This window comes from Leptosomus discolor, chromosome 1 (genome assembly GCF_034619465.1).
Source record: "Leptosomus discolor isolate bLepDis1 chromosome 1, bLepDis1.hap2, whole genome shotgun sequence".
In the NCBI taxonomy this organism is placed as follows: Eukaryota; Metazoa; Chordata; class Aves; order Leptosomiformes; family Leptosomidae; genus Leptosomus; species Leptosomus discolor.
Window position 1 is genome coordinate 130,671,173 of NC_141391.1, and position 26,914 is coordinate 130,698,086.

The window sequence follows — 26,914 nt, forward strand, 5'->3', positions numbered from 1 at the left end:
CACACACAACTTCCAACAGCACACACCCTGCTCAGGGTTTGACCAGGTGTGCTTAACCTTACACATAGAGCTGTAGATGGAGTATACTGAGAAAATACATGAAATCGGATTATTTCTATGTTTTCAGAGTTGGGAAGTCTTCAATGAAGTAAAAGCTCTTTTATTAAAAAAAAAAAAAAAAAAAAAAAATCCATTCCTAGAGTTTTAACTTCAGCTTCAAATCTTGAATGAAAAGACAAGATAAAGGAAAATTTGAGAATCAAGATTTTGTTTTGTATAATGACTTATTTTCTAAATTTTTTTTTTACAGTTTAACTATGAACATCAGTTAGATATACCCTATATTACCAGAATATAGTTTCTTACACAAATATTTAACAGAAATACTCAATTTGCTACACATACTGTATAAAATTATCCCATATAGCAATTCTCTAAAGCAGTTTATACAGTCCTTTTACAGAAGCCCTTTCACACCACAACGCATGCATTGTAATGAAAGTGTGCACACAAAAACATTTTTTTCAGTATACAATTTAAGAAGTGAAGAAAACTCTGCAGCTTATATAAGAGCTGTGTTCAACCTCAGGACTCCTCCATTTATAAACTACATATGGTAACACAGGCAAAAAGCCAGATTTCAGTTCATTATGCCCATTAAATACTCAGCCCCCCCATACATCCCTTTCCATAACCTGAAGGTGAATTCAAGCACAGGATATTTCAGTTTTGAATGGGTTTTTTTGCCTTGGTATGGTCTTAGTAAGAACACACTCTCTCTCATTAAGGAACTACGTGTGGCCATTTGTAGTCAACTTGTCATCTTAGGTGTATAAGCAATAGTCACGTAAATGAGTGTTTCCATTCATGTGCTTTGTTTTGTGATTAAATCAAAAAATCAAACATTGTACTTTTTTAAATAGCAACAAATATTCAGATTCAGTGTCAAGGAAATGTGGACAAGAACACATGTAGGGTTTGTTAACGAGTCATTACCTGTGTCTCAGAACTAAGGCTAATCTGGAGTGAACCACACACTCCTGCGCTAACCATGTCCTGTTTCCACAGGTCTCCTAAATCAGTGTCACAAAAGGAAAATTAAGGCATCTTTAACTGAGGCTGTTTCGAGTCCCCAGTAACAACCAAAAAAAAAAGAAGGAAAGAAAATAAAGGAAAGAATTGATATTAGTTTGTGTAGATGATTTTTTTTTTTTTTTTCCCCTTTACTCCTAGAGTCTTTACAGTATTTCAAAGGTGCACGGTTTACCTAAAGCCTTTGGCTGGATTTTACAACACTCACTCACTCAGAGTACGGAAAACGCAGCCACGGTCATTGCTAGGGTGGGGATGGCCACCGCCCTTCCTCCAGCAGCTCACCTGGGGACAAAACCTGGACCCCCAGCTAATGTTCCCGTGCTTTTCTGCAGGGAGCTCACATGGCGCTCGCAGTCGCCATACCAGCCTCCAGGAACATCACCCTTGTTACCTGGGCTTCCCAGCTGCCTGAGAGCGCCCTTCACCTCACTTCCACTTCAGGTGGAAAGCAGTCACCTCCAAGCTGAAATCTCAGAAGAGAGCTCATTTAAGGGCACTCACCAAGGACAGGATTGAGTTGATCCACAGCACCAACAAATAGGAGGCAAGAGTGGAGACTGCAAAGAGAGCAACACACAAAATGAGCTGAGGAACAGGGCGTGAGCACAATCAGACGCATCCTGCCTTATCTACAAGGAGACAGGGGGTAACCCGCGCTCTGGTTATTGGGTCCTGAACCACAAAAACGGCCCAGTTCCCAACTAAATACAGGCCTCAGCCCACCAAAGGTGGGGGAAGAGGGGCCCACAAGCAAAAAATAAGTAATGCAAGCAGCCAACCTCCTCCTACCAACTTCAGAAAATAACAGGTATCCTCTTCTGCACAGTTCTAAGCAGCGCCTCCGCTTACCTGACCTAAGCCCTCTTCTGCTCCCCCTGCTTAGCCTCACTAATAGTTAAAGTCTAATCAGAATTAAGGAATGTAAATAGCAGCAATCAGGCAGCAGCTCAGAGCCAGTTCTAACATCATGACTCAAACACCACAGCTGCCTCGCTCACAGAGCAGTGGCCACCTTTTATCTTCTCATTTGCTTCAAATTACTGCTTAATTAAAATGACATCGCTGAGCTTGTTTAGCAAAATACGCTTAGTTCTGTGTCAATCCCCTTATTGATCAGCATCACCCCTGTCTAGAGAGCTTGTCGGGAAACGGGCGTGAGATCCAGCCTTCTGAAACTCTGAAGGCAGTACGCAGGGGGGAATGTCGTACAGTGCCAAAGCACAAGCAACTCAAATTACAGCAGCTCTGGTGAGGCCTGAAATACAGCACAGGTGTGTCACCGCATGACACCCGGGAACAGGAAATCATTAGGCCATGGGAACTGATCACAAGTCCAACCCCGCACCTTCACAGGCAGAGCACACAAATGGCCAGAACAGCAGGGTGCCGAGGCGCGGATCTGTTAATAACAAAAGCTTTAATAACCTAAGAAAAGAAACAACTGTTTATCACCTGAATGCTGTGGATCTAGAGCTCAGCCTTCAGGTGACAGATGTGGCACAAAGCAGGCAGGAAGGAAACAAAAAAAAAAATCTCAACATAAAGCGACACACAAAGCGGGAAAGAAGGCCAAGTGGGTGCTGAGGAAGTCAGTCAAGGCATCCTCACCCGGGGCTTTGACTCGATACCACGTGCCCGTGTTGCTGCACAACAGGCAGGTGGTGGATCAGAGTCCAGGACCCGGCCTTTTGTACGCAGGCCCTGTTAACTCTTTGAAGACTCACCATGCTCTCAAAACCTCAGTGCCGGGTACTTCTGATGTCAGGATAACAGCCGCGCCAACAGCGCCGCATTTGAAGTTAACAAGCTCAAGCACGCTACCAGGCTGTTGAAAGCCAAGCATGCATCCTCTCAGATCGGGCTATAAAGGCAACTTCAAAAGCACGCTTCTTAAAAAGGAGCTGGCAGAAGGTCAGAAAATGAAAGAATAATTAGGGGCTTGAGAATTTCTCACAGGAGGCAAGAATGGAAAGACAGAGATTGCTTACATTAGGGAGGAACTGCAGAAGAAAGACATGATAAAATAATTAGATGCATAAAGATGACGGGAGGCACCTGTCCTCCCTTTCTTGTATCATACAAGGGCTACATGACGAAAATAACAGAATCCAAGGCCAGTCATTGTATGAAGTTAACAAAACCAGCTGAACTTGTATAACCACTGCAACCATCTGAAAGGGAAACGAAACCATGTGATGTGAGGTTTAGACAGACCAGAAGGTACCAGTGAGGAGAGCAACACCAGAGGTGGATTAATTCCCTGCGAGCTCCTTCCTTGCCTCCTCTTTTGAAGCGTCTGATCCTGGCAGCTGACCCAAGTCACCCTCAGGACCAGCTCAGCTTGACAAGCCAAAACTCCCAGAAAAACTTTCTGCCTGATCACAGGGATGGAGAAATCCAGCCAGCTGTAAAGCCATTTTGGCACCTGAATATCAGCAGCAGAATTCAGTACAAAGCGATCCTAGCAGAGGCCTGCAAAATTCAACACAAAGTGCAAACAAAATGACTTTTCTTTTTTTTTGTCCTAGACACAATTACACACAAGAACCACCAAATTATCTTCATGCCTTTTTAATACAATAATCCAGCTCATTTAATATGTAACAAATTCATTAGGCTTTGGGATTTTTTTTAAATTACAAGATCAAGCTTATTTTAACAGAATTCATTTAAATACTGTGCTTTTCGAAATGAATCATTTCGCAGTTCTGTAAACATGCTTCGCTGCGCTGGCCAGGCTTTGAAGGGTTTGGCTTGGTGAATTCAGACCAGCTCCCACCAAGCATTTCAGAGGGCAGCTTGCAACGGCGTCTGTAGAAAGACAGGACAGGAGGATCACGCCACCCGCAGGTCTCTCGCAGGCCCTTGCCCTGCCCGTGGTGCCTTCCCGCCTCACCACACGCAGGAAAGCTGCGTTTCACATCAGAGCTCCAGGTCCTGCAGGTCTCCCCAGCTAGGTCCAATTTTCACTTTAACGTTCAGTTTCACCGAGAGTTTGACGGCGTTTTCCATCTCGTGCTTGACGATCTGAGCGACCTACAAAAAAACACCGAACATCAGGCGCACACATAGCTTCAGTGCTCCGCCTTTCTGCCAGCAGCTGGGGTGGCCGGACACCTGGAACCCTCTCCTGCCTTTATTTGCGCTGACTTACCACCGATGGAAATGCAACCAAACATTTTAATCCTGATTAGGGTTCACGAATGGAGAAACTGTACAAAGCCAGCAATGCTTTACGCAGCACCGAGTTGTGACTGGTTCCGTGCTGTTTAAGACTACTTAGACGAGAGGCGAGATTAAGATTCCATTAAACACTTGAGAGTCCTGCAGAGTCTCCACTTTCACCCAGCTGCACAATTCTAAGTGTTTTGTGGAGTCTGCTCTGAAAATTTCCATGTACTGAAAGCAAGACACAAAACAAACACACCAGAGGCAAAGACCCGCGTTCCTCGTCGCTGTGTCGGCACAAGGGGCACTCTGTGAAACACAAAACACAAATCTCTGGGAAAGTGGATCACGTTCAATGCCGGTGCTAGAAATACCGCCCAGGTTCCCCCTCACTATTTTGTTGAGGCAACTCCAATGTTTGCTGCCCTTCAAAAGTATTCCTAAGAAAACATTCATTTCAGTAGGCAGTTAGGGGACCAGAAGATATTTTTACTTGTGACCCTCTGGAATATAAGAGGACTGGGTTGGGTTTTTTTCCTGACTGTAAATACCTGCCCTGGATAAAAAGGCTCCCCTTCCTACCCCAAGACCCACACAGAGTCTAGCCTGTCCTGGATTGCTTATTTGAATGCATCTTTCATCCCACAAACCTTTCCACAGCAGAATGAAAAGAGGCTTTGAAATTATTGTGATTCCTTATCTCAGCTAGAGGCCACCGTGTCAACATAGGAACTATTCAATTTCTGACCCTTCTATGCATTTTCATAATTCTCTCAAAGGTATCCACAGCAGAAATTTCTCCACAGTTGTTACTGGGGAATGGAGGAGGGATTTGAGGAGATCAGAGCACAAGAGTTTACAGCAGCATTAAGAACTAGGGGCAGATGTGTCTTCCAAAACCCTATGCCCTTACATACCACATTTCAAAATGATCTTGATAACGTAGAAAAATGCTTTGAAATAGGATGTAATTCAGCACAGACGAGTACAGAGTAGAAAGAAGCAGGGTAGAAAACTAGGATAATCTACTGTTCAAAAATAGGTTGAAAAATAACTGCCTGGGCAGGAGAAAAATGGGGTTATCAGAGATTAAAAACCAAACAGGGCTTAAGCAAGGCACGCTGTTGTGAGAAAGAAAGCAAATGTAATTCTGGAACATAGAAAAAGAAAACGTTGCTTGTGTGACACACAGATCAATTTTCCACTCTGTTCAAACCACTCCAGCCTTGATCAAGTTCGGGGGCCAGTATTTCATAAGAAACATGAGCCGTACTGAAGGAGATTCTCCGAGAACTGTCATGGGTCCAGCACACAGTGCGGAACATCAGCTTAAGGCTGCTGCACCTAGAACGAGGGACGGTGGCTGCAGGGGAGACATGAAAACCCGCGTGAGGTTCCTGGGGAAGCTGATGGGATGAGACGGCTCATGTGCCAACGCCCTGACCTGGGGGCTTTGGGCTCTGAATTTCTTGTACATTAAGCAAGTGTCTCGAGGGTTCTCAAACCCAAGCTAAAACACGTTTGGAGGAATATTGGCCACCTTAAAAATGTAAATGCAATGATGCTGGGAATGAGCAAGCAGTTTAAAAGCATCTAGCCTCTGATTCCTAATCTAGTCCATACCTTAACATTCCTAACTGACCCCTCATTGCCAGGGTCGGCTCAGTGGGTAGAAGGTCAAGCCTCTTTCTACCATCTTTGGCAATGCTATCACAGCCTTGCTATTGCGACAAGCTCTGAAAGCTCCCTACCTTCATTTTGGCATTCTGCACAGATGAGGAAAGCCCTGACGCCCCAGGCATTTCACAAGTTTAGCACAAGAAAAAACAGGGATTACCCCAATGTGGTCTTCTAAAAGAGGCAAGCTAGCTCACTGATAGACAGCGAAGGAAGACAGAACGGTCACTAGTGTTGTTTCTTTCGCAAACCATTTGTAAAGATACTCTCACTGGAACACAAATTCCTAGATATATGGATAAATATTTTTAGTTTTCTTTTGCGCGCTTTAACAGCTGAAAATAAGCCAGAGCCAGCATCAAGCATGTGACCAAACTAACTCGTCTGAATAAAATCTGCTATTGCAGCAGAAAAATACATGATTTACAGTATAAAAAGCCAGCAAGATAAAAAAACCTTCACCAATACAGAAACCAAGAAATGCTCACTTCTTTACTACAAGGTACATTGGAGTTCAAAAGGACTAATTAATTCAGGCCCTACTCTGAGTGGGGGCTTGAGAGGGAGAGACTTCAAGAGATCCTTTCCAACCTAGATCTTTCCACTAGGATCATTCTAATGGTGCACCTGAAAGGAAGGAGGCAATATTATCACCAAAAAAAAAGATCATTTTTATGGCCAGAAACACTTAATCAAAGGGGTAAGAAGTACCCTGGTGTGTCAGGTAGACAGAAATCCTTGAAAAATAAGCAAATTTGGAATACACAAAAAAAGCCTGAGTCTAGGAAACACGCTTTGTGTACGTATGCTGTTTTACATGACTACCCAAAAAATCTATGGAGAGAAATACATCTGAAGGCAGTTAGAAAAGCTGGCAATAATTTCCCTTGAAGTTCAGGCTGTTAATGAAAAAAATATAATACAATAAATAACAAGCAAATCCACTCACTTGGCCCCAGTTCTTCTGAGGACACTGTGATAACTTGGAGTCAGTATCTAAAGACGTAAAAGCCTATACTCAGGGGATTTCTGTTTTCTACAGAAGGAAAATTAGGAGCCTTTTCATCTCTAGAACAGCCTGCCTGAATTGAAGCAGTACATGTCTGAACAGAGCTGGCAAAATAAACAGAAGCTTGAGCTGAAGGTTCAAAATAAAAATACGAATTTTCTTAATGAAATTAAAAAAACCCAAAAACGTTCAGGCTGGTCACTACTGCTGAAAGGTCTCTGGGACTAGGAGTTAGCGTGCCGTCAGGAAATGGCCTTCTGTCATTAAAGATGTGCATGCGCAGAACAGAACTGGGAGAGAGACATCCCCAGGCTATGGAAGCGTGCCCTGGGAGCCTTCCTGCCTCTGTGCTCAGGACTTGGGAGAACAGCAAGTTGCCAACATACGGCTGAAACACTTGCTACTGAAAGCCACCACGCAGACACCACTATGCCCAGACACAGGAGTGGAAGAGCGCACACAGAGACGCGTACGCACCTGAACGCTGCCTTAGGTCCACACGGCACATTTCTCACACCTACCTTGCTGCTGGCCAGCACCACTACGCTCCCACCAGAAAGGCAGGTAGGTAGGGAATGAGGAAACAAGTACCAAAAGTACAGAATCCTCCTTTCCCTACACAGAGTACGAACCACAGCTGTAACAGCACACGTTCCGAGTTAGGCACCAGATGGGCGTAAACAGGGAAGCAAAAACACCTCCAAATGAGGAAAACTTCCCCCTAGAGCTGTCAACAACATTAAGCTACTGCACTCATCAAGTCTTGCAGAGAAGTTGTACAAACTGCTGTTATAAGCAGCAAAGCACCCATTGGAAAAATGAACTTCAGCCGCGGGGACGGTTTGAGTCTGAAACATAAAGGGATCAAGAATACAAACAGCACTTCTCATCCAATTCAGCTTGGTTTTCACAGACCTTTTAGCACACAGCCAGAGGGTATCCAGGGAAGAGAAGCTGAGGCCCTAGAAGGAAAGCTTGTTTGAAACACGATAATGCAGTAGATAGCTGAAGAAGTCACTGCATGGCTGTACCTGGATGACATCATCCTCTGCAACTTCATAGAGGAGCTCATCATGGAGTTGAAGGACAAAGAAACCTCCGCGGATGGGGTGTAACATCCCTCCGTTTCTCTTCCTCGCCAGCCTTCCTACAAAGGTGAAGAGCACAGGTCACTACGTACCATTACGCAAAGGCATGTTTCCTGTACTGAACAAACCCTCACACATTCCTAATGCTGAGAAAAAGAACATGGGGAACTTCAAAAATGAGAGCACATGCCTACAGATAAAACCACAAAGCATTACTATTCTATCAATATTTGTACAGCTACTGAGGGAAAAATGTTAATGAAAAGCGTTTGAGAGATAAATATTTCAGCCTTACATTATAAAGATATGAATCAGAACAGAAACAAGAGACAGTTGCGTCTCCTGAACCATCTGTTTTAAAAGTAAATTTTAAACAAAATCATGTCAAGTTTAATCAGAAGTCGGTTTACAACGTTCTTTCTGGCAATTCATTAGGATTCTGCTTTTCTTCCAAAAATCATTCTAATGGCTAGGCTGAAAAGGCAGTAAGCCTCCTCCCAAATGCAGTTATCTGAAACTGTAGCTTTTAGTCCTGATTAAAAAAAAGGAAGGAAAAAAAAAGAGCAGTTTTTGAATAAACAAGTAAGCAGCTGATGAAAACAGGATCCTGGTAGGTCTTGCCTGAAAAAAATAAAACAGAACAAACCATTCCATGGTAAAAGCTTTTTTTTTAAAAAAAAGATAAACAAACACAACCTCACACACAGCGACTCAGAAGTTCTTTACTTCTCAGATTAGCTAAAGGAGGACTCTGATTCACAACTACAGGAAGGGTTTCACAGCATCATCAGTTCCTCACACAAGCCTCACACCGAAGCAGCAATGTTGAAGGAACTACATGATGCAGGATGCTTCTCTGATGGCACAGGCATTTATAACTTGCTGAAAGAGAATTCTTTCCAGTCCTTGAAAGAGCTAGTATCAAAGGAGGAAAAACTGTCACAGATGCATCTACTCGCCTTCCTGTAATTACATTGGCCAAAGGTCAGTAGCTGCTGCTCCTGGAAGGGTGGGAAGTTCTGCCAAGCACACGCCTCCTACTCACAGCAGACCTCTGAATCTTGTCTCTCTAAAATAAAACTCCCTGACATATTTTTAGATGTTCAGCAATTAATAACTTAGTTTTCCTTCTCAGTCCTACAAATCAGACTCTTCATATTAAGAGAGCTTCATGTTTCTGGTTGAAGCATATCAAAGAAAGATAGCACTCCATCTCTTAAGTTATCTTTCTAAAAATATGTGACTGATGACCAAAACACTGTCTACACTATGCTAAAAAAAAAAGTCTTTGTAGCACTCCTCTGGGAATGAGTATCCCAGCACAGCTTTGCTACCTGCAGCCAGAAGAAATTTATGCTGATAAGTGCTTCATATAATGCTCTCGTGGAGCCTCTGTACATCAAATTCCACCCAACAAATTCCAGACTTAATTCTAACCAAAAAAATATATTTTTGGACCTAGAAGTTGTTCCACTCTATCTTTTCACTGCCTTTGAAGCCAGAGTATCTGCTCAGTTTCTCCTTCCTACTTTTGAACAACTCTGTGGTGGCATCACAGACCACATCACACACAAACTCCCACTGCCAACCTTTGCAAGATCTGCTTTGAGGCAGTTGGCGTTTCTGATCTGATCACAGCATTTGCTTTAGTTTGTGTGTTGAGCAGACTTTCTCCCTCCTTCCTTCTGAGTTTTTTTTCCCCATTAAACACAGACTTACCACTGCCAGGAAACGTCTCCCACCCCCAGCCCAAAGGCCCTAACTTTTTTTTGCAGGCAGTTATGGGGGTTTTTTTTAATTAGTAACACTGAAAGTTTTGCTCTAGTGTGCAAAGAAGAGGAGAGCATACCGGTCTTATCTCTCTGGAAGGAGCTCTCCAGATGTCTGTGGGACTTGATCACAGAGGAGAAAGCTTCCAGGCATCTCTGAATGTTCACAGTGGCTGTTTTGACGATGTCTGCAGCAGATCCCTGAACAGTTGTGTTCACAGCCTGACGCTCTGCCTAAACAGAGATAGTTGTTCTCAAAACCTACCCAAAAAAACAAATCAAATCCACCATGCCACATGTATTTCATTAAAAATAACAAATTCATGGCCAAATATAGGCATAGTAAAGCCTCCAGATGAAGAGTTTGTTATATCTGCCTGAAAGAGAGACACATATTCTAGACTAGCTTCAGACACAAAATTTCTCCAGGTGACTGAGAAAAGCAGGATTTCCACAAATTTAAAATTAGTAAGTATCAAGGGTAGTAACATGTAAGAGTCCCGAGCCACAAGAGGGAGAAGCATATGCACATGGCAACAGTTTCATGAGGAGCAGAAAAATCTCACAGTTAACCCAAGTACCATGATACACTTCTGCCTGTCTTCAAAACCATCAGCAATGGACAACCAAATGCAAGAAGCTGGACTTTATGGACTGATAATCTGGTCTACTGAACTGAACCCTGACTGCCTGAGCATTACAGCTGCGCAGAAACACACCAGACCACATTATGACACAATGACACTTTTTTCCCCACACAAGCAACCTCTCTACTAATCCCCTCCTCAGACAAGAAAACTGTATTCAAAGGTTTTTCTCACTTTCATTAGAGCTGAAACGTCTGCAAAAACTTGTGACGAAGCTGAAATGAAAGTGAAGATAATTCATCAACTGGTCTTTAATATGATTTTAAAGAATAAATCAAAGTTGAACTGAAGGTGCATCTGCAAAGCTTCATGCTGAAGTAGCCTTCAGATTAAATAGTCAAACAATCTCAAAAGTTTTTGAAAGTCTCCCTGTTTCCCTTTCAGCTACTTAGAGTACAAACTCCCCCACTTCCTCCCTCTTCCACTCTAGTCTTTAATTCCACATGACCTGATCCAACTTCCTACTGAGAAGTATAATGCTTCCTCCCCACAGAAATGTGCCAATACCTCCCCAGGGAGTCAATTCGCTCTTAATGAAGTAGTCTGACAGATGTGTCCGAAATGACCTTGAAAAAAAATTAATGCCAGTGCAAAGGCGTATATTAAGTAAATATTTATCTAACAAGCTTCAGCAATTTTCCTTTGAGGAGAAATAAGAAAAGGAACAAATACCCAAAAATAGAGGACTTAAATGCCCTTTCTTGTTCAAGTGCTGACAGCATACAACATACAAAGACTGCTGAGTGGGAGCAACTCAGCCTGAAGAGTTAAAGCACATCACTGTGTGGAGGCTTTTTAAAATCGTGTCCACTTATTTCAATACATTACTCACTCCAGTTCCAACGTGGGAGTTCTGAAGTAAGGTTAGCACAGTGATGACAGCTGTACACCCAGTCACAGAAGACTTACGTCAAGCAGACCATGACAAAAGCTCTGTTATTCAGAGAACAACTGAGGGAACAATGAACTAAGTGAGAAGTGGAAGGTCATGACCACAGACCCTGATGGCTCACAGACCCTGTAAAACCACAGATGCAGACATGCAAAGAAATCTAATACTTTAAAAATAAAATAAATAAAGAAATAAAGGTACTGCACTCAACATACATGAGCTTTACTGTAGGGGTTTGGATCTTTGATAGCTGGCAGGTATCTTCGTCTTCCCAGGATGGTCTGCGCAAACCCATCTCTTCTGCAGCTCCTCACTGTCTCTCTCAAGAATTTCTGAACTCCTGTGACAGGAAAGAGAAAGTTTTCCCTAATACAGCTGAAGTTCCAAGCTGACTTCTCACTGGGCTCACTGAAAGCAGCACAAAGGTAATTCTTTAAGTTTCCTAGATCCTGTCAGTGGACAAGGGCACATGATCACTTATTCAGCCTATTCACAGCTCTGCTGGGAAACCTATTAAGACTTTTGAGGTGGAAGAGAGTACGTAGCATCAGGCTATCTGGCTGTGCACAAGGAGGCAGGAAGTCCATTGTGCGCAGTGCCCAGGCACAGAGGATCATACATGTAATATTGATAACGGAGAGGTCAGGACCTGGACCAACACTAAAAAGACAAGTAGTAGGAAAGGAGTAAGCTGAAAGCAGAAGTCAGAGTCCTTGATGCCTCAGGCTGCCTGACTTCAGACTGTGTCACTTCAGATTCTAGGATGAAAGAAACTCACCCACCTGCGCTTTGCAAGGGAAGGAGTGAATCCACCGAGAGTGTTAAAAAGAAACTTAGGTCAAAGAAAGGTGAGACAGGGAAGAGTCCCTTTCACTGCAAGTTCAGGTAACTGCACTAAAGTGGAAAAAGTTAACTTCAGACAGTTTCTTTCTACAGTTTACAAAATATAAAATGTAAAAGAAGCTATTCAATATCAAGACTGACAGCGTTAATCAATTCACTAGGTACGTAATTTAGCATGTCAGCCTTGCAATACATATAAGTGAAAATTCATAAGAAGTGAAGTTACAATACAAGGTACATTGCAGAGTTTGTGTGCATGCACGTGTACCAAGAGGGAGGAAGTAGGAAGTAATTTCTAATGGTCATGAAGGAGAGATTATCCAGAAATTACTGAAGACTACACAGTCTCTTAATAGGACACCATTTCTCAGCATCTGTCTCATAAGGAAACAAACCCCAAATCTTCAGAACATAATTTTCTCACTCATTTCCAAGTTTTATGATTAGAGCTAGCTGTCTCATCCCATTTGCCCTCCATTCATTTTCTGATTGCAGCTCTACTCTCTATTGCTTTCCTAAAAATTAACATGCTTCTTAGAAATGCAACAAAACATGTACTTAACATGTCTTTTTACAAAACATGGGAGAGCTGCTCTGAGCAGCTGGATAAAAATGTAAGGGTTATATGCAAAACAGTTTAAAACTCAGTGAAAGCAGAAGACAAGAGCAGAAGAGAGAAATGGTTATACTCAAAAATTACAAGAAGCGTGGTCTAAACTTGTATTGCATATCCTTTGAAGCTGTGTTTTTTAATAAGGAAAAGAGTTTCTCATTCAGAAGGCTTAGGGCTTTAAAATGAATCTCCAGGGCTTGTTAATTTAAAAAAAAAAACCAACCCCACAAAATAAGTAATGTAATAAGCAAACAACAAGGTCCTAAAGATGAATAAAACCAGAGTGTAGAGTAAAACATTATGGAGCATCAAACTGCTGTGTTCATGCACTGGACCTTTTCAGAATGAAAAGCTTTTTCAAAAGAGAAAGGAGTAGTAGAAGGCTGAGACAAATTTAGGATTTGAAAAGACATGGAGAGAAGGGATTAAAAACAGCCACCACCCAGCTCCCAAACAGCCACATCCAAACCTGTGTATCTTGATTTGAAGGATTCAATGTAATTGGCAGCTTCATTTTCATCAATCCCCATCTGCTCGCCTAAAGATTTTGCTCCTATTCCATAGATGATTCCATAGCAAATCTGCCAGAGGACAGTGGGAAGAACCACAACCATATGGTGAGCCATGCAGAGAAAGCAGAACCAAAACAACATGTGATTCACTGGAAAACAAGTGTATGGGAACAAGGGCGAGCATTCGAGAAGAAAGACTACCTCTGAGTCCGAGCCATTCATCCTGCTTTTCTCCACCCTCATCCCCCCAAACCTAGACAGCTCCAGTTGAAACGTATTGAGAGTGGGAGGACATACAAAGCAACTGCTGAACAATCACAGCTGAACTCAAACAGAAAACCATACTATCATGGCTCCCTGATGTTTTGAACACTGAACCTTCTGGCCCAGAAAACTGCTGCTGAATTTTTTTTAGTAAAAATTACTTGTTTAGCTTGTTGCCTGGTCTTATCTCCAACAGCTTCAGGATCAATCATTTTCCATTCTGCTGCAATGTTCTTAAAGACATCAGTACCATCGTTCAAGGCTTGAATGAGTCGACAGTCACGAGACAAATGAGCAAGGATCCTCAGTTCAAGCTGAGAGTAATCAGCAGCCAAGATTAAGCCACCTGAAGTCAAGAAGTTAGCAGCAATCATTATTTAATTACTCCAACATTCCCACCAACATTCCAGCAAGAAGGACTGAAGCTGCCCTTGCACCTTCTGCTCTGTAAGTTTTCCACAGCCATTTCTATCAGACAAATTCTTGCCAGTTTCCCTAATGCCCAGGCCTGCCTGCCTTCCATCAAGGCCCTACATCTAGAATCCATGAAAAATACACAAACAAGTGTCTGTCCAGGTGTCTGCATCTGATAGGAATGACCAGCACAGAGATCCGCAGACTTGTACCGAACCAGGGCAGGCAATGTGAGAACTGACATTTGGATTGAAAGAACACTAGATAGAGTGCAATTTGTGTATTAAGAGCTGCTAAGCAACCTCTTTAAAAACCAGGTATTCTTAAAGAGGAAATGAAGGTGTGAACATCTGAATTACAACATTTGAATACTTTCCCCAACTGAAACTCTCTCCTTTACAGTCTTGTGAATAAATTTGAGGGCATGCTAACTACTTCATTAGTTTTGCAAGTGGGCTGCTCAGTCAGATGTATACTGTCATCAATTCTTAACTCTTCACTAGATCTAGGATTTTTTGGTAACTATATTCTTAACAGTTACAGAGCAGGATCTTGGGCATTACCTGGGAAGGGAACAAAAGCATGCCTCATGCTAACAGAAAACGGTATTCCTCTTTCTTCAGATCTGTCTTCAGCCTGAACCTTTAGGCCATCAGGCAAAATACTGCAACGCTTTCTACATCTGTGGAGACAAAGAACGATTGTTCTTCACTAATTTCCAGAACGGTTAAAGATGCACAATCATTTTTGCCACAAAGACCCAGTGAAAACAAGTGAGACAGCAGCCTCTATTCCACTCTTCTGGACAATCCATACCTAAATTTGACCATGGGGGAATTGTACAGAGGCCACACATACTCCTGAAGGGATTTACTGACTCTGAACAGATTTAGGGATAAACCTTCCTAATACACTCAGGGTTTGGTCCAGAAATTGGATAATTCCATTCCAAAACAGATAAGATGAAAGGCCCCAGATCTGTGATGGGTGCATTCCAGAAAGGTAGCAAGGGAGTCCTACAGGAATCTTAAAAATACAACACCCCACCTTGAGTCTTCTCTCAACATCATCCTCATATGCAGAATGCCTATATCAGCCCATACCTAGTAGAGACAGATTTCCCTCCAACATCAGCCTCATGACTGCACACACACACAAGTAAGCCTGTAAAAGCAGAGCAGAAGTTGCAGAAGATATGCTCATAAAACACCACGTTTCTTCTCTGAGGACTGAGTAAAAAATTACCCCAGATCAACTTGATTTTCTTTTCCAGAAGGCCAGAATTTACAGTGGCACCCAGGTGCTCTACAAACTCTCAGGGCTTGCTTAGCTCTCCTGTCCCACCAAGTCACTTGTAGCTGCAGATGGAATCATATCCATCAGTGCACCCACTGAAAAGCCTGACGCTTTTCACATCACCTCCTCCCATCAGTACCAGTCTACCAGCCAGCCCATTGGGTTCTTCACTGGTAGTCAAAAGGCCTTTATAAATCCTTAATGTTTGGGTCAGGGATCTGAGCAATTTCTTTATCAGAATGAAAAGGCACTTCTGAGATCAAGACTCGTTTCAGCGAAGCACAGAAAAGACACCATGCTCTCCTCCCTTGTGCACTCCCTTTTCATCTTACACCTTGTCATTTCAGGGATGGTTAGGGATCAAGGAGATGAAAGCACAAAAATCACAGAAATAAATTTTCAAAAGAAATAGAGTTGAGGGACAACATATGGGTACTGTAGAGAATTACACTGTCCAACACAGATTCCCAATTTAGTTGAATAAGTAAGGGCTTTATACCATGATCTAATTTAGCTGCATTCCTTTGGTCGGAAGCTTCTTACAACAAGAAGAAGGAGTAGTGATAGTAATTGCTAAGATGAAAGACAGTTCAGACCAAAGTTTGGAAGGCCTATCGGACTTAGGCTGCATGACAGCTTCTTTTGTGGCACCAGTCATTTCTGTGTCTTTAGGATTGCCCATCTTCCTAACACAGTGGCTGCTTAACTAAGGAATGTAGTCCCAAAAGTCAGCCTGAGAAGCAGACCTCTCTCAAAGTTCAGCAAGCACTCCGTGCCTTTGATGGGCTGCTTCTCTACAGAGAAGACTAAGAACCCAGCCCCCTCTCCACCCGTCAAGCAAAGCTGCTGCAAGCTTGAGCACTGCCAGAGCTATTTCTCAGAATGACATTTCTGCCTCCACGGCTAGGCCTGGCTCTTCTGAAGACAGATGGACAAGATCCTGCTGCTCCTGGGCTCTCTTCCCATGACCTACTCAAGGCACAAGGATGGTAGACATGTGGTGGTAGGAAAAGACAGACAGAAAAGCCAAAAAGTTCTCAAATTTCTCACATCTTGCTATGGGGAAAAAAAGGTGATAAAAGTCACTCAGGTGACACACATGGGACAAGAACCTGAATGGAAAGAGAAACTGAAAGGACAGAAACCCACCACCAAGTATGAAGCCCCAAAGCTCACCAGCTAGCTGCTAAGATTCACCTTGATATTTCACTAGACTTCCACACAGCTGCTTAGGCACTGGCATGCAATGCTGCCAAAATAGGATGTCTGGTTAACAGAATCCAAATTTAGAAATGTTTTTCTGCTACCTGGTAACTTTTGCAGGATCATTATCACAAATGAAATTATTAAAAAAAGAATGAAACATATGTTCACTCACATTCCCTTACACAGGGAGCTGCACAGCATAAGCACAGATGAACTTTCTTCTGCTTCTTCTACAATATCCTATCCTCTTCCAGAGTAGCTCTTAGAAAGCCAAATCAGATCCTAACTTCAGTGTAGTTACTTTTCACACTCAGGCTTTCTATCCAACAGATAGGAGCATAATGCTAATCTCACTGTAGGGTTTCATAAAGAATTTCAGAAAACAAGTGGCTACACAGAGCCACGTGCTGTTAGTATTATTAGGCCTTTCATGTGTCATGGATTTTTAGGTATTTATTCCACTGAAACTGCAAGAGAAACAGTGAGTAACAAGTCACACTGACAAGACAGCAGCCACAGGTGAAGTCAGAAAAGAGAAATTTGACAACTCGACTGCATTAAGATCAGAAGAGTAGGCAGAAGCTTTGCCAAGATCCTCCTACCTGCCCCCAGAAACAGCACAAGAATTAACATTTCCATGGGCTCGGGAGGGTGGGCTTTCTTCAACCACAGTTGGCATTTCAATCTCAAAATCTCTTGGCACATTCTGGATATTTGGCTCTGTGAAGGTTATTCGACCTGAGAAAGAAAACAAGGCAGAAGTAAGGGTCCAAAAGGAGTCTCTCTAACTTAACACAGATGAACACACATCTGCATCTCCAAACAACAAGGAGCAGGAGGGTGAGACAGGACACGACCACTGAGAAAACTGAAGAAAACAAAAAATAATTTTGGTTTCATGGGCTTGAGATGGTTCCCCTGCTCCATTTCTGTATCACTAATAAGAAACTCTCAAATCCAGAACCTGTTCTGACGTCAGAGATTTACATGCCAATATGTGCAAGAAAAATAAAGCTGCTCAGTGAACACAAAAGCTATTTTAACACACCTAGACTTTTAGGGCAGATTCACGTGAAACACATATTTCAGTATTTTCAGTTGGTTGAAGTAGAGCACAGGCTTGATTTTCTATCTTGTCCCCATAGAAAAGCTGCCCACACACACGCACACACACACACACAAAAAAATAAATCAGTAAGAAGCGAGGATTTTGCACACATTTCTTTACCAGTAGCTGTGTGAGTCTGGGACACTGGATATATCCTTTCCATTCCCAGTGCAGAATTCAATCGCTTTTCCCTCTGTAGTGGAAACACCACTTTAGTAATGGCATTGTTGATCCTCCTCCACTCCAGTATCAGCCCTGGTAATGGGTGAAGCATCTTTAATTTCTCCAAAACATCCTTGTAGGGAGGAAAAGGGCACAACTATAACCAGCTGCCTTTAAAGCTTCATAAATAAAATTCTGCAGGAAAAAGTGATTCCTTCACCCACAGTGACCTTCCAGTGTCACTGCCTTAAAATTAAACGGATATCCCCTCCACTTATACCACCTACACCTGGGCAACCAAAGCACCATAAGACGCAGCTGCAGTTTTATTACACACAAGTTGGCAACCATTTCTCTTTGGACTTTTGCATCCTCATCACCACTTTTTAGTCTGCACCAAATAAATCACCTGAAATGATCAAATAAAGCATCACTTGCCATAGGTCCCCTACGTTGTCTCCTCTTGCCCAGCGTTAATGCTCCTCCTCCATCTTCTTGCATATTTTTCTCCCTGCTCTCTCCTATCCGTACACTAGGAACACACAGAACAAAGCCCTTGACCGTGCTCCTTGAAAGACAAAGCTGATGACTAGCAATCAAATCCTTTCAGTTAAATCAGAAATATGAAGGGACTAACAAGAATTTCAAAAGACAGTGGCATGCAAACATTTCTCAAAATAACATTTTTTTGTATGCAGCAGGCAGCTGCAGCCTCATCTCTCCACATCACAAAAGGAGGAAATCCTCACTTTGCTTCTTGCTCCCTGCTCTGCCACCACCACTGCACTCACTTCTTCACTGTCACTTGAGTTTCAGAAATCAATACTTGTCTTCCAAGCATTGACTACACTGAACAAGGGGAAACTAAGAAAACAACACAGATTAATGAGTCCTGAAAACAGGGAACATATATATCTGCTAATATCACTTGTCTGGCAAGAGCCCCCATTAGCCTGCAGCAGTTGGTATTAATGCAGCTCCACAATATTTATCAACTGGCAAGCATGTCAATAGCCTTCACCTATGTACAAGCTTTTGATATACAAAATTTGATAAGCCATTCTGAAGACAAATTCTCTGAAGCACAAAATACAGATACAGTAGTACCAGGCAGGGAAAACATTGTATTTAATCACCATGATATTTAAGTATCTTTCAAGCTGATGTTGAAAAATTCTTCTACTATTTGGTTTACAAAATTATTGTGCTATTTTGGTCTTACACATGGTTTGGAAAATCAAATTCTGCCTGATTTATTCTTATTGAAGCCTGTTATTTATAGTCATGTCCTCACAACACTCAGGCTTTCGGAGAGTAGGAGGAGCTAATAACCCTACTAACAGAGAAAGTAGAAGCTAGAAGTTTGAATTTCCAGTGGTAACTGGAGGTGCAAAAGGCAACTAAAATTTACTTTCATTTAAGTCAGCGTACCTAACTTGGATGCATCCAAACAGCAGACATGTGAAGTAAGAGGGAGTTACTTTTACAGTCACTTCCAGACTAGAAACAGACTTTACTGTACCTTGGTTGTACTGAACTGCTTGCTTAACCTAACGCTGCTTCCTCTAGCAGTCGCTCTTCTGGTATAACCCAGAGTTTTCTTGTTCCCTTGGACTTTCACACCTCCATTTTGTGGCAACTTCAGTTCCAGGAACAAAACCTGAAAAAGGCCAGCATTTCAAATCAGTTTCTGCATGCTCCTCCCAGGAGAAAACTAAAACCAACTGAGCACTTAAACAGCTCATTTCGACCAAAGGACAGTACAAATTCAGGTACTTCAGGTAATTAAAAAGTTGATTAAAGATCTCTGCTATCCAAGTCATTCCTCCTCATTTTAATTAACTATAAAATGCAATCTAAAATCTCATTTTCTGAACACTGTAAGTTTGAGTTCAGAGGTATGTTTTTAGACAAGGGAATTGGCTCCATCCAATAAGTGAGGTTACTGCTGACAGTCAACTGTAATAAAACATGACGTTAAGATGACTAAAAGTGGGAAGAACATTGGTGAAAAAAACAAGTGTTAGTAGGGAGCAAGCTTCAGAGCAACATGAACAGCACAGAAGGAGGTGATCACAAATACCTTTTATACAATAGCCAGAATATTAGTTTTTCTAACAAATTGCCAAGAATGGAAAATTAAGTATATACTCACTTGTTGACAGACAGAACATAGTTCTTCATTTTACATTCTATGTTTCTACGTAGCATTATACACTATTTAGCAGCTATTGTGTTTCATTTCACCGCTGGCAGAAGGGAATAGAAGCTTTTCTCTCACACATTTTTGCAGCACAAAAGTTTTACTGACGCAAAATTGGAAGGGTAAAGCTCCATTAACCTATACAAGATACTTTACATGATTCCTAACAAAACTTCCACATGAGAAACGAGCTGCTGTACTTCAGAGAGCAGCATTTCAGAAAAAACCCTTTCCTTTCCCTTTTCAATGAAGCACAGTGAAATTGGAGCCAAGCATTATTTCAGGAGTCCTAACTCAAACCACTGTTACTGAGCAAAATTTCTGCCTTTGCAACAAAGGAGGAATATTTCCGTGTCACTTCTTTTAGTGATGGCTCCTTGCAAATTTTGACTATTTCCACAAAAAGTATAGCCCTCAGCAAGAAATTATATAGAAAATAAATAAATGGGGAAAAAAACCCAACATGCACAGCAATTACAATCTATTCCTATGATTCCATGTAACATACATTAAAAAATATATAGCAAAGTTCTTCAGTAACAAAAGTATTGCTAATTTACATAGAAATCTGTTTCTTAGGATTTTAAAAAAATCAGTTCTATGCCGGCTGTTAAAAACAGACAATAGTTGATACAGAACTTTTAAAGCAGTCTTTCCTCCTCTTTCACGTTTGTATAGGGACAAGGGTAACAACGTGACTTATTCAGAGTCAGACTACATGATATCACATCACATCTCATGTGAAGAATACTGATGTAGCAAAAAAGCTTCTCCAGTCCCATACCATTCATCCAAAATATTCCGAAAGCCCTTTAATTGGCAGATCACCTGATTTTTTTTTTTTTCTTTTTTTTTTTTTTTTTTTTTTGAATGTTAGGTGTTGGAAAGGACCTTGAAAGACCATCTAGTCCAACCTCCCTGTGTAAGAGTCGGTCTGGAAAACAGCATTGTCTCAACCTTGTCATCAGGGATATGGACAATAAGGTACCCCAAAGTTAGGCTAACATCTTGACATGAGTCTGCAGCAGCCTGCCTGAGACGCAGTTGCTGATCCCAAGAATGGAACGTGGTACGAGCACCCCGGGAGGGAGAGCTGCATGGTATGAAGAGCGCTGAGCCCTTCCCCAGTACCAGGGACAAGCCAGAGCTGATAAGGTGGACGGCGTAACTGCTGTCAGGAAAGACTGATCAGCATCAATGGAGCCAAGAAGAGGAAGAGATACAGAGGAGGAGCAAGGTGTGTTACCTTGCATAAAAGATGGCTCCTCAGCAACCGAACTTTGGAAGCTTTCCCCACCAAGGATCATGATGATCATCAGGACCAGTAAGATGCTGCCTGGACCTCAGACAATAGGGATGCCCTGGACCTGTGGTGGTAGCTGTCAATCTCTTTCCTCTTTTCACTTTACTTTCACCTTTCCTTTCACCTTCTTTACCTATCGCACGCTGCTTTACAGGCAAACAATAAAGTTTCACTGTTTGATTGAAGCAAACCCCTTTGGCGTGGTCACCTTAATTTTGTGCTCTGAGATCACAGCAAATGAACCATCACAAGCCCACTGACTGGACCATGACACCCTGCCAGAGCAGGACCACCTAGAGCAGGTCACACAGGAACACGTCCAGGTGGGTTTTGAACGTCTCCAGAGAAGGAGACTCCACCACCTCTCTGGGCAGCCTGTTCCAGGGCTCTGTCACCCTCACAGGGAAAAAGTTTTTCCTTATGTTAATGTGGAACCTCCTGTGCTCCAGCTGGCACCCTTTGACCCTTGTCCTGTCACTGGCCATCACCGAGAAGAGCCCGGCTCCATCCTCTTGACACTCGCCCTTTACATATTTATAAACATTAATGAGGTCACCCCTCAGTCTCCTCTTCTCCAAGCTAAAGAGACCCAGCTCCCTCAGCCTTTCATCAGAAGGGAGATGTTCCACTCCCTTAATCATCTCTGTGGCTCTTCACTGGACTCTTTCAAGCAGCTCCCTGTCCTTCTTGAACTGAGGGGCCCAGAACTGGACACAATATTCAAGATGCGGTCTTACCAGGGCAGAGTAGGGGGGGAGGAGAACCTCCCTTGACCTACTGGCCACATCCCTTCTAACACACCCCAGGATGCCATTGGCCTTCTTGGCCATGAGGGCACACTGCTGGCTCACAGTCATCCTGCTGTCCACCAGGACCCCCAGGTCCCTTTCCCCTGCACTACTAACAGCTCAGTCCCCAGCCTATACTGGTACATGGGGTTGTTCTTTCCCAGATGCAAGACTCTACACTTGCCTTTGTTGTATTTCATTGTTTTATTTCTGACATGCCATGAGAAGCCAAGGTCCTATACACACAACATGCTCATTGCCATTTTAGTTTTATTTCCAACACGCTTATTTCCACTTCTACCTTCTTCATTTCTGCTAAAGTTAGCAGAAATCAGGATGATCAGCAACAAGCAGGAGATGGACAGCACCTGGCAGGCAGCAAGCTCATGAGTGTAAAGACAAATCAACTCTGAGCAGGGTTGAATTTGCATTTTTCTTTTCTTCACACACAGTCTGCCCAAGAAGTTATTTTCTCAAGTCTAAGTAAAAGCCTCTTGAGGTAACTTCTGAGAAAGTTCTCCCCCTCCCACCCTAACCCTCACGTACCTCTGCAATGTCATCAGGGCTGGTCAAGGAGAAGCTGTGGCCTGCCAGCTGATATGCCTTCATCTCAATCTCGCTCAGTTTAGCTTGCATGACCTGTTTCTGGGTTTCATATGCAGTTGTGCTAAAACCAATGCCGTTCAGCTCCAGCAGAGCCAAGCAATAATGGGTGGGCATCTCCACTTTAGAAAATACATCTGTAGTAAGTACAAACCCCAAGAAAAACACTTTTGTAACACCAAAATCAGATCCACTGCAGATCAAAACCAAAAAACAACTGGAGAATCCACAGTTTTTAAAATCCTGAATGTCCTGACACACTGAAACCTTTTAATACAGATTTAGTTGAAATACTTTTGTTTCTGGAATATTTCATAGTAAGAAATATTTCATAATAAGAAGTATTACAGAACATTTATGACGAAAGTATTTCAGGGACTAGCAACTTCTGTCAATTTTTTTTCCTCTAAGAAATACACATCTCTGTATATCAACATTTTATAAGCCTTAGACATGCCTAATGTAAAGCTTTCTAACTTGATACACTTTCATTCCACCACCCACATCTTTAAAAATGTTCTAAGGTTTAGTTGTCAAGATCATAAATGATGTGGTAAGCTTGCAATAAAAAAAACTTCATTGAGACTAGACCCTAATCTTAGGCTTTGGATAAAATTTAGGGGAAACAATCATAAAGCCCACCAATAGGTATGTGCTTTTGGGGGAGTTTCTGTTTGCTTGTTTTTAAACAGAGACAAGCATTCAGCAAACATATTAGTGCAAAAATACTGGATCATTCACTATGGGATCACAAAAGTTCCATGGACACAACACGTACATGACAAACAATGCTATACGGGTAGGCCAAAGAGCAAGAAATCTCCTTCAGAAAATATTTGAGGATTTTAGGAATTGCTTCTGACAAGGAAATGCAAAAATTTTTGAAAACGTTCATGAGTTCGCTCAGAATGGCCAGGGTACTCACCTGGGAGTTAGAGATCTGGTTGATTCAGAGACTTAAAATAGACTCTGCTATTGCCTTTACCAATGGAACTGGTGGATATTCGGGATATAAAAATTATATTTTAATTTACAATTTGATTTTTTTTTTTGACGAAACAGATTTACTTCCAAGGGAAGTTCCCTTTTTTTTTTTTTTTTTAAACAAATTAACATTTTGCCACAGAATATACTTAGGTAAGAACTTCCGAATCTCCTCTCTTCCCCATTGATCACTTGGCCTGTGGTAGCACACAACTTTACCCTCCATCTTTGCCCCAAGTGGAGAAGCCCTCTTTACCTGTCAGATTTTCCTTCTGTAATTCATTATGGAGTTGGTTCATGACATTGAAGACAAGCACAGACTCTATTGCTGCTCTGTAACGCCCAGAATGATCTCCGCTGGCACTAAGCCCCAGGCTCTGCACCCCTTGGCCGGTGCCTACCCCTTCCAGCAGAGGCAGCTCGTTGGGGAGAAAGTTAGTCACCATGTTGTGAAGCGTACGTTCCTTAGAGCCAGAATCAAGCAGCCAACATGCCACCTTAAAAAGGGAGAGCTCCGTGAGACCTTTTTTCCATTTTAGTCATAATAGAACATGAATATTTAACTGGGTATTAATGCAAGGTTATAGTGCAGATTATATTTCTTGATTTGGCAGGGAGACTGGAATAATTTGTGGAAAAGCCACATGATTTCAGATAAAACCTTCAAGAGGGTATAACTCACTGAAAAGCTTCATTGTCACTCAAAGTTAACTGCGCATTTGAAAACCTTTTCCTCCATCAGCTAAACACATCTAGAAGCATTTCCCTCAGGTTTTTTCATTTAATAAAACCTAACACAAAGGTGATTAAAAATGAAAACCAGGGTCAAAGCATGTTTAATCTGAAAACTGACTTTGTAAAAATCAGAACTTGCTATTCATCTAGAATATTGGTCAAGATGAGCTCTCTTATTTTTTTGCACATCAGCACTAGTACCAAGAATTCTGCAAGGCAAATTTTCTTCACAGTAAGCCTCATACCTCCCACTGTCTTTGAAGCAATTTTGCTTATAGCTATATTTCAATTTCTTGTGTCAAAATAGGATGAAACACAGGTTTCTGCATTGTCACTGCCACACAAGCAGAAGGTAAAAACCACACATGTATATGGGGGGGGATTGGTGAATGTGTGTGGGTATGTATAGATTCATTACATCACTAAACATGAACAAATATGAGTATGACTCCATTTAATACACGTAACAGTGCAAAGGAAAAGTCCTACTTTTATCGCTCTCTAATTTTATCCTAAAACTCTGTATCAGTACGAAAAGCTAAGTTTGTCCTTGTGTTGGACACCTTAGCTACTCACTTGCAGACTTTAATACTGCCGTGAGGCTATTCAGCCCACATGTGATACAAGCTTTAAAAATCAACACCAGAAATTTCTGTGCATCTAGAGTTTTTCCTGACAAGGAGAACAAGGTGCTTTTATCTCTTTCTAGTGTTTCATTTGAGTTACAAAAACTTTGTTTTGTTTTGAGAAAATAGTGGCATCAAGGTGGTCCACACACATAGCACGTAAATCTTTTGCTTACAAAGTCTTCTGCTCTCAGAATCAATAATCTGCCCAGAGGCACTGCTGCTATTTTAGTCCCAAGCTTCTTATAGCACCAAAAGAAGAGTTCAGCCCTGTCCACTGAGACAGGGGAGTGATTTAAAGTCATCCGCCCCACCCAAGCAATCAGGCATGAAAAACTGATGTGTTAACCTATCGCTGAACCTGCTTTGTTTCTCTTGCGGGCAACACAAACACCCACAGCAAAAGAAGTCCCCTCTAAATACTGTTCTAGATTTCCCACCAGAAGAAAATTTCACTAAACCCCCTGATAGGCATGCATATTCGAGTCTACATAACAGAAGGAATGATCCAGAAGGTACTCCTATCTTTCCACTGGTGTGTTTAAACTAGTAGTTTTATCCAAGCTAAATTTCTTAATCCTGCAAACCTTTGGGTCCTCAAAACTTCCTTCCAAGGAGATGCCACAAGCCATCACCAGAGTCTTGTAGTGCTGAATGAAGTTATACATGACAAGTGAGCGCTCCCACTTGGGTTTCTTCTGCAGGTACAGCTGCAGATGATACAGTCTCTCTGTTACAGATAGGTTTTTGTCCAAAGGCGGAGGTGCCAAACTCATACTGATTTCTAAGGCAGGAAATACAAGCAAAAATAATCTTTTTTACCCACTGTGTGATAAGAAAAGCAAAAGAAAAATCCTGAATGCTATCACCTAAAGCACAAAAACTACAGTTGGACTGTGAACAAATAACAATAAATCTATACAGATATTACATATTTTATCAAACCAGACAAGGCTGACAAAAGCAGTATGCTGTGTATGCACTACTAAACAAAGGAGAGCCAAGATTCAAACCATAGCCGTGAGCCCACGTAACAGATTAGATTATGTTCAGCATTCAAGTGTCAAATGTGTTTTGGAGAGCAAAAATTCGAAGAAGGGGAAAAAGAAAAGCAAGTAATCTAAAGAGAACATGAGAATAAGCTAACATTTTAGCCATGCATGCTCAGCAGTCCAGTGCTTGAGCCAATTACCTGGCCTTATTATACAGCAGCATAGACATATCCACAGCAACATGTTCAAGGGGGTTCAATACTTCAGGCTGCTGAATAATATGGCTAAATCGCCCCGTCACACAGCTGAGCTGGGTTTGGGACACACAAAACACCTACAAGAACCTATCTGCTGAAGGTACTTCTTTGAAATGCAGCAAGACAGCACAGCCTGTTTGCTCACTTACCATTCTGGTCCTGTATCTGCTGCAAGGAGATATAGTAGGCATCTTTTCCACCCCAACATACTGCCAGTCCAACTACCAAGATGTCTTCACAGCCTTGGACAGGAAATCCATCATCTTTAACGTGCATCCACTGAGGAGAACTTACTAAAGGAATAATTTTTAAGTTACAATTATAAAATGGCATCCATAAATACAGAAGAGTTTGGATCCTGAAAATGTAAATACATCCACCAGTTGAGCCTAAATTTCTTAACATATATACCTCCATTTTCATCTATAGGGAGAAAAAACTGTTTCCTTTTGGGAAAAAAAAAACAAACCACTAACGTGTTTAGAATAGCAACACTTTCTTTTTACAGAAACAACCACCCATATAGCATCCCTGCAAAACTCTGACTTTTCCTAGCAATCTCTTCAAGAGTTGAGACAGAAATGTATTCCCTCCTTCCACTCTGAAAAACATTTCACATTTGCCTGTCAAAAATATATTTTTATAGTTAAGAAATTTTGT

The 26,914-nt window shown here is 41.9% G+C and overlaps 1 protein-coding gene across 1 annotated transcript in view; it reads right to left on the reverse strand.

The window, feature by feature from the left end:
* Positions 1–4,017: 4,017 nt before the first annotated feature.
* POLQ (DNA polymerase theta) overlaps positions 4,018–26,914 on the reverse strand; it is a 53,372-nt gene continuing 30,475 nt past the window's right edge. Inside the window, exons 16-29 of the mRNA XM_086464607.1 lie at positions 26,404–26,547; positions 25,593–25,789; positions 23,901–24,141; positions 22,604–22,797; positions 19,286–19,423; positions 17,722–17,896; positions 17,096–17,231; positions 14,555–14,673; positions 13,739–13,923; positions 13,271–13,382; positions 11,561–11,685; positions 9,887–10,040; positions 7,981–8,096; positions 4,018–4,131 (exon numbers count right to left, since the gene is read on the reverse strand). Coding sequence (XP_086320733.1) covers positions 4,018–4,131; positions 7,981–8,096; positions 9,887–10,040; positions 11,561–11,685; positions 13,271–13,382; positions 13,739–13,923; positions 14,555–14,673; positions 17,096–17,231; positions 17,722–17,896; positions 19,286–19,423; positions 22,604–22,797; positions 23,901–24,141; positions 25,593–25,789; positions 26,404–26,547 — 2,150 coding nt within the window. The remainder of the gene's footprint in view (positions 4,132–7,980; positions 8,097–9,886; positions 10,041–11,560; positions 11,686–13,270; positions 13,383–13,738; positions 13,924–14,554; positions 14,674–17,095; positions 17,232–17,721; positions 17,897–19,285; positions 19,424–22,603; positions 22,798–23,900; positions 24,142–25,592; positions 25,790–26,403; positions 26,548–26,914) is intronic.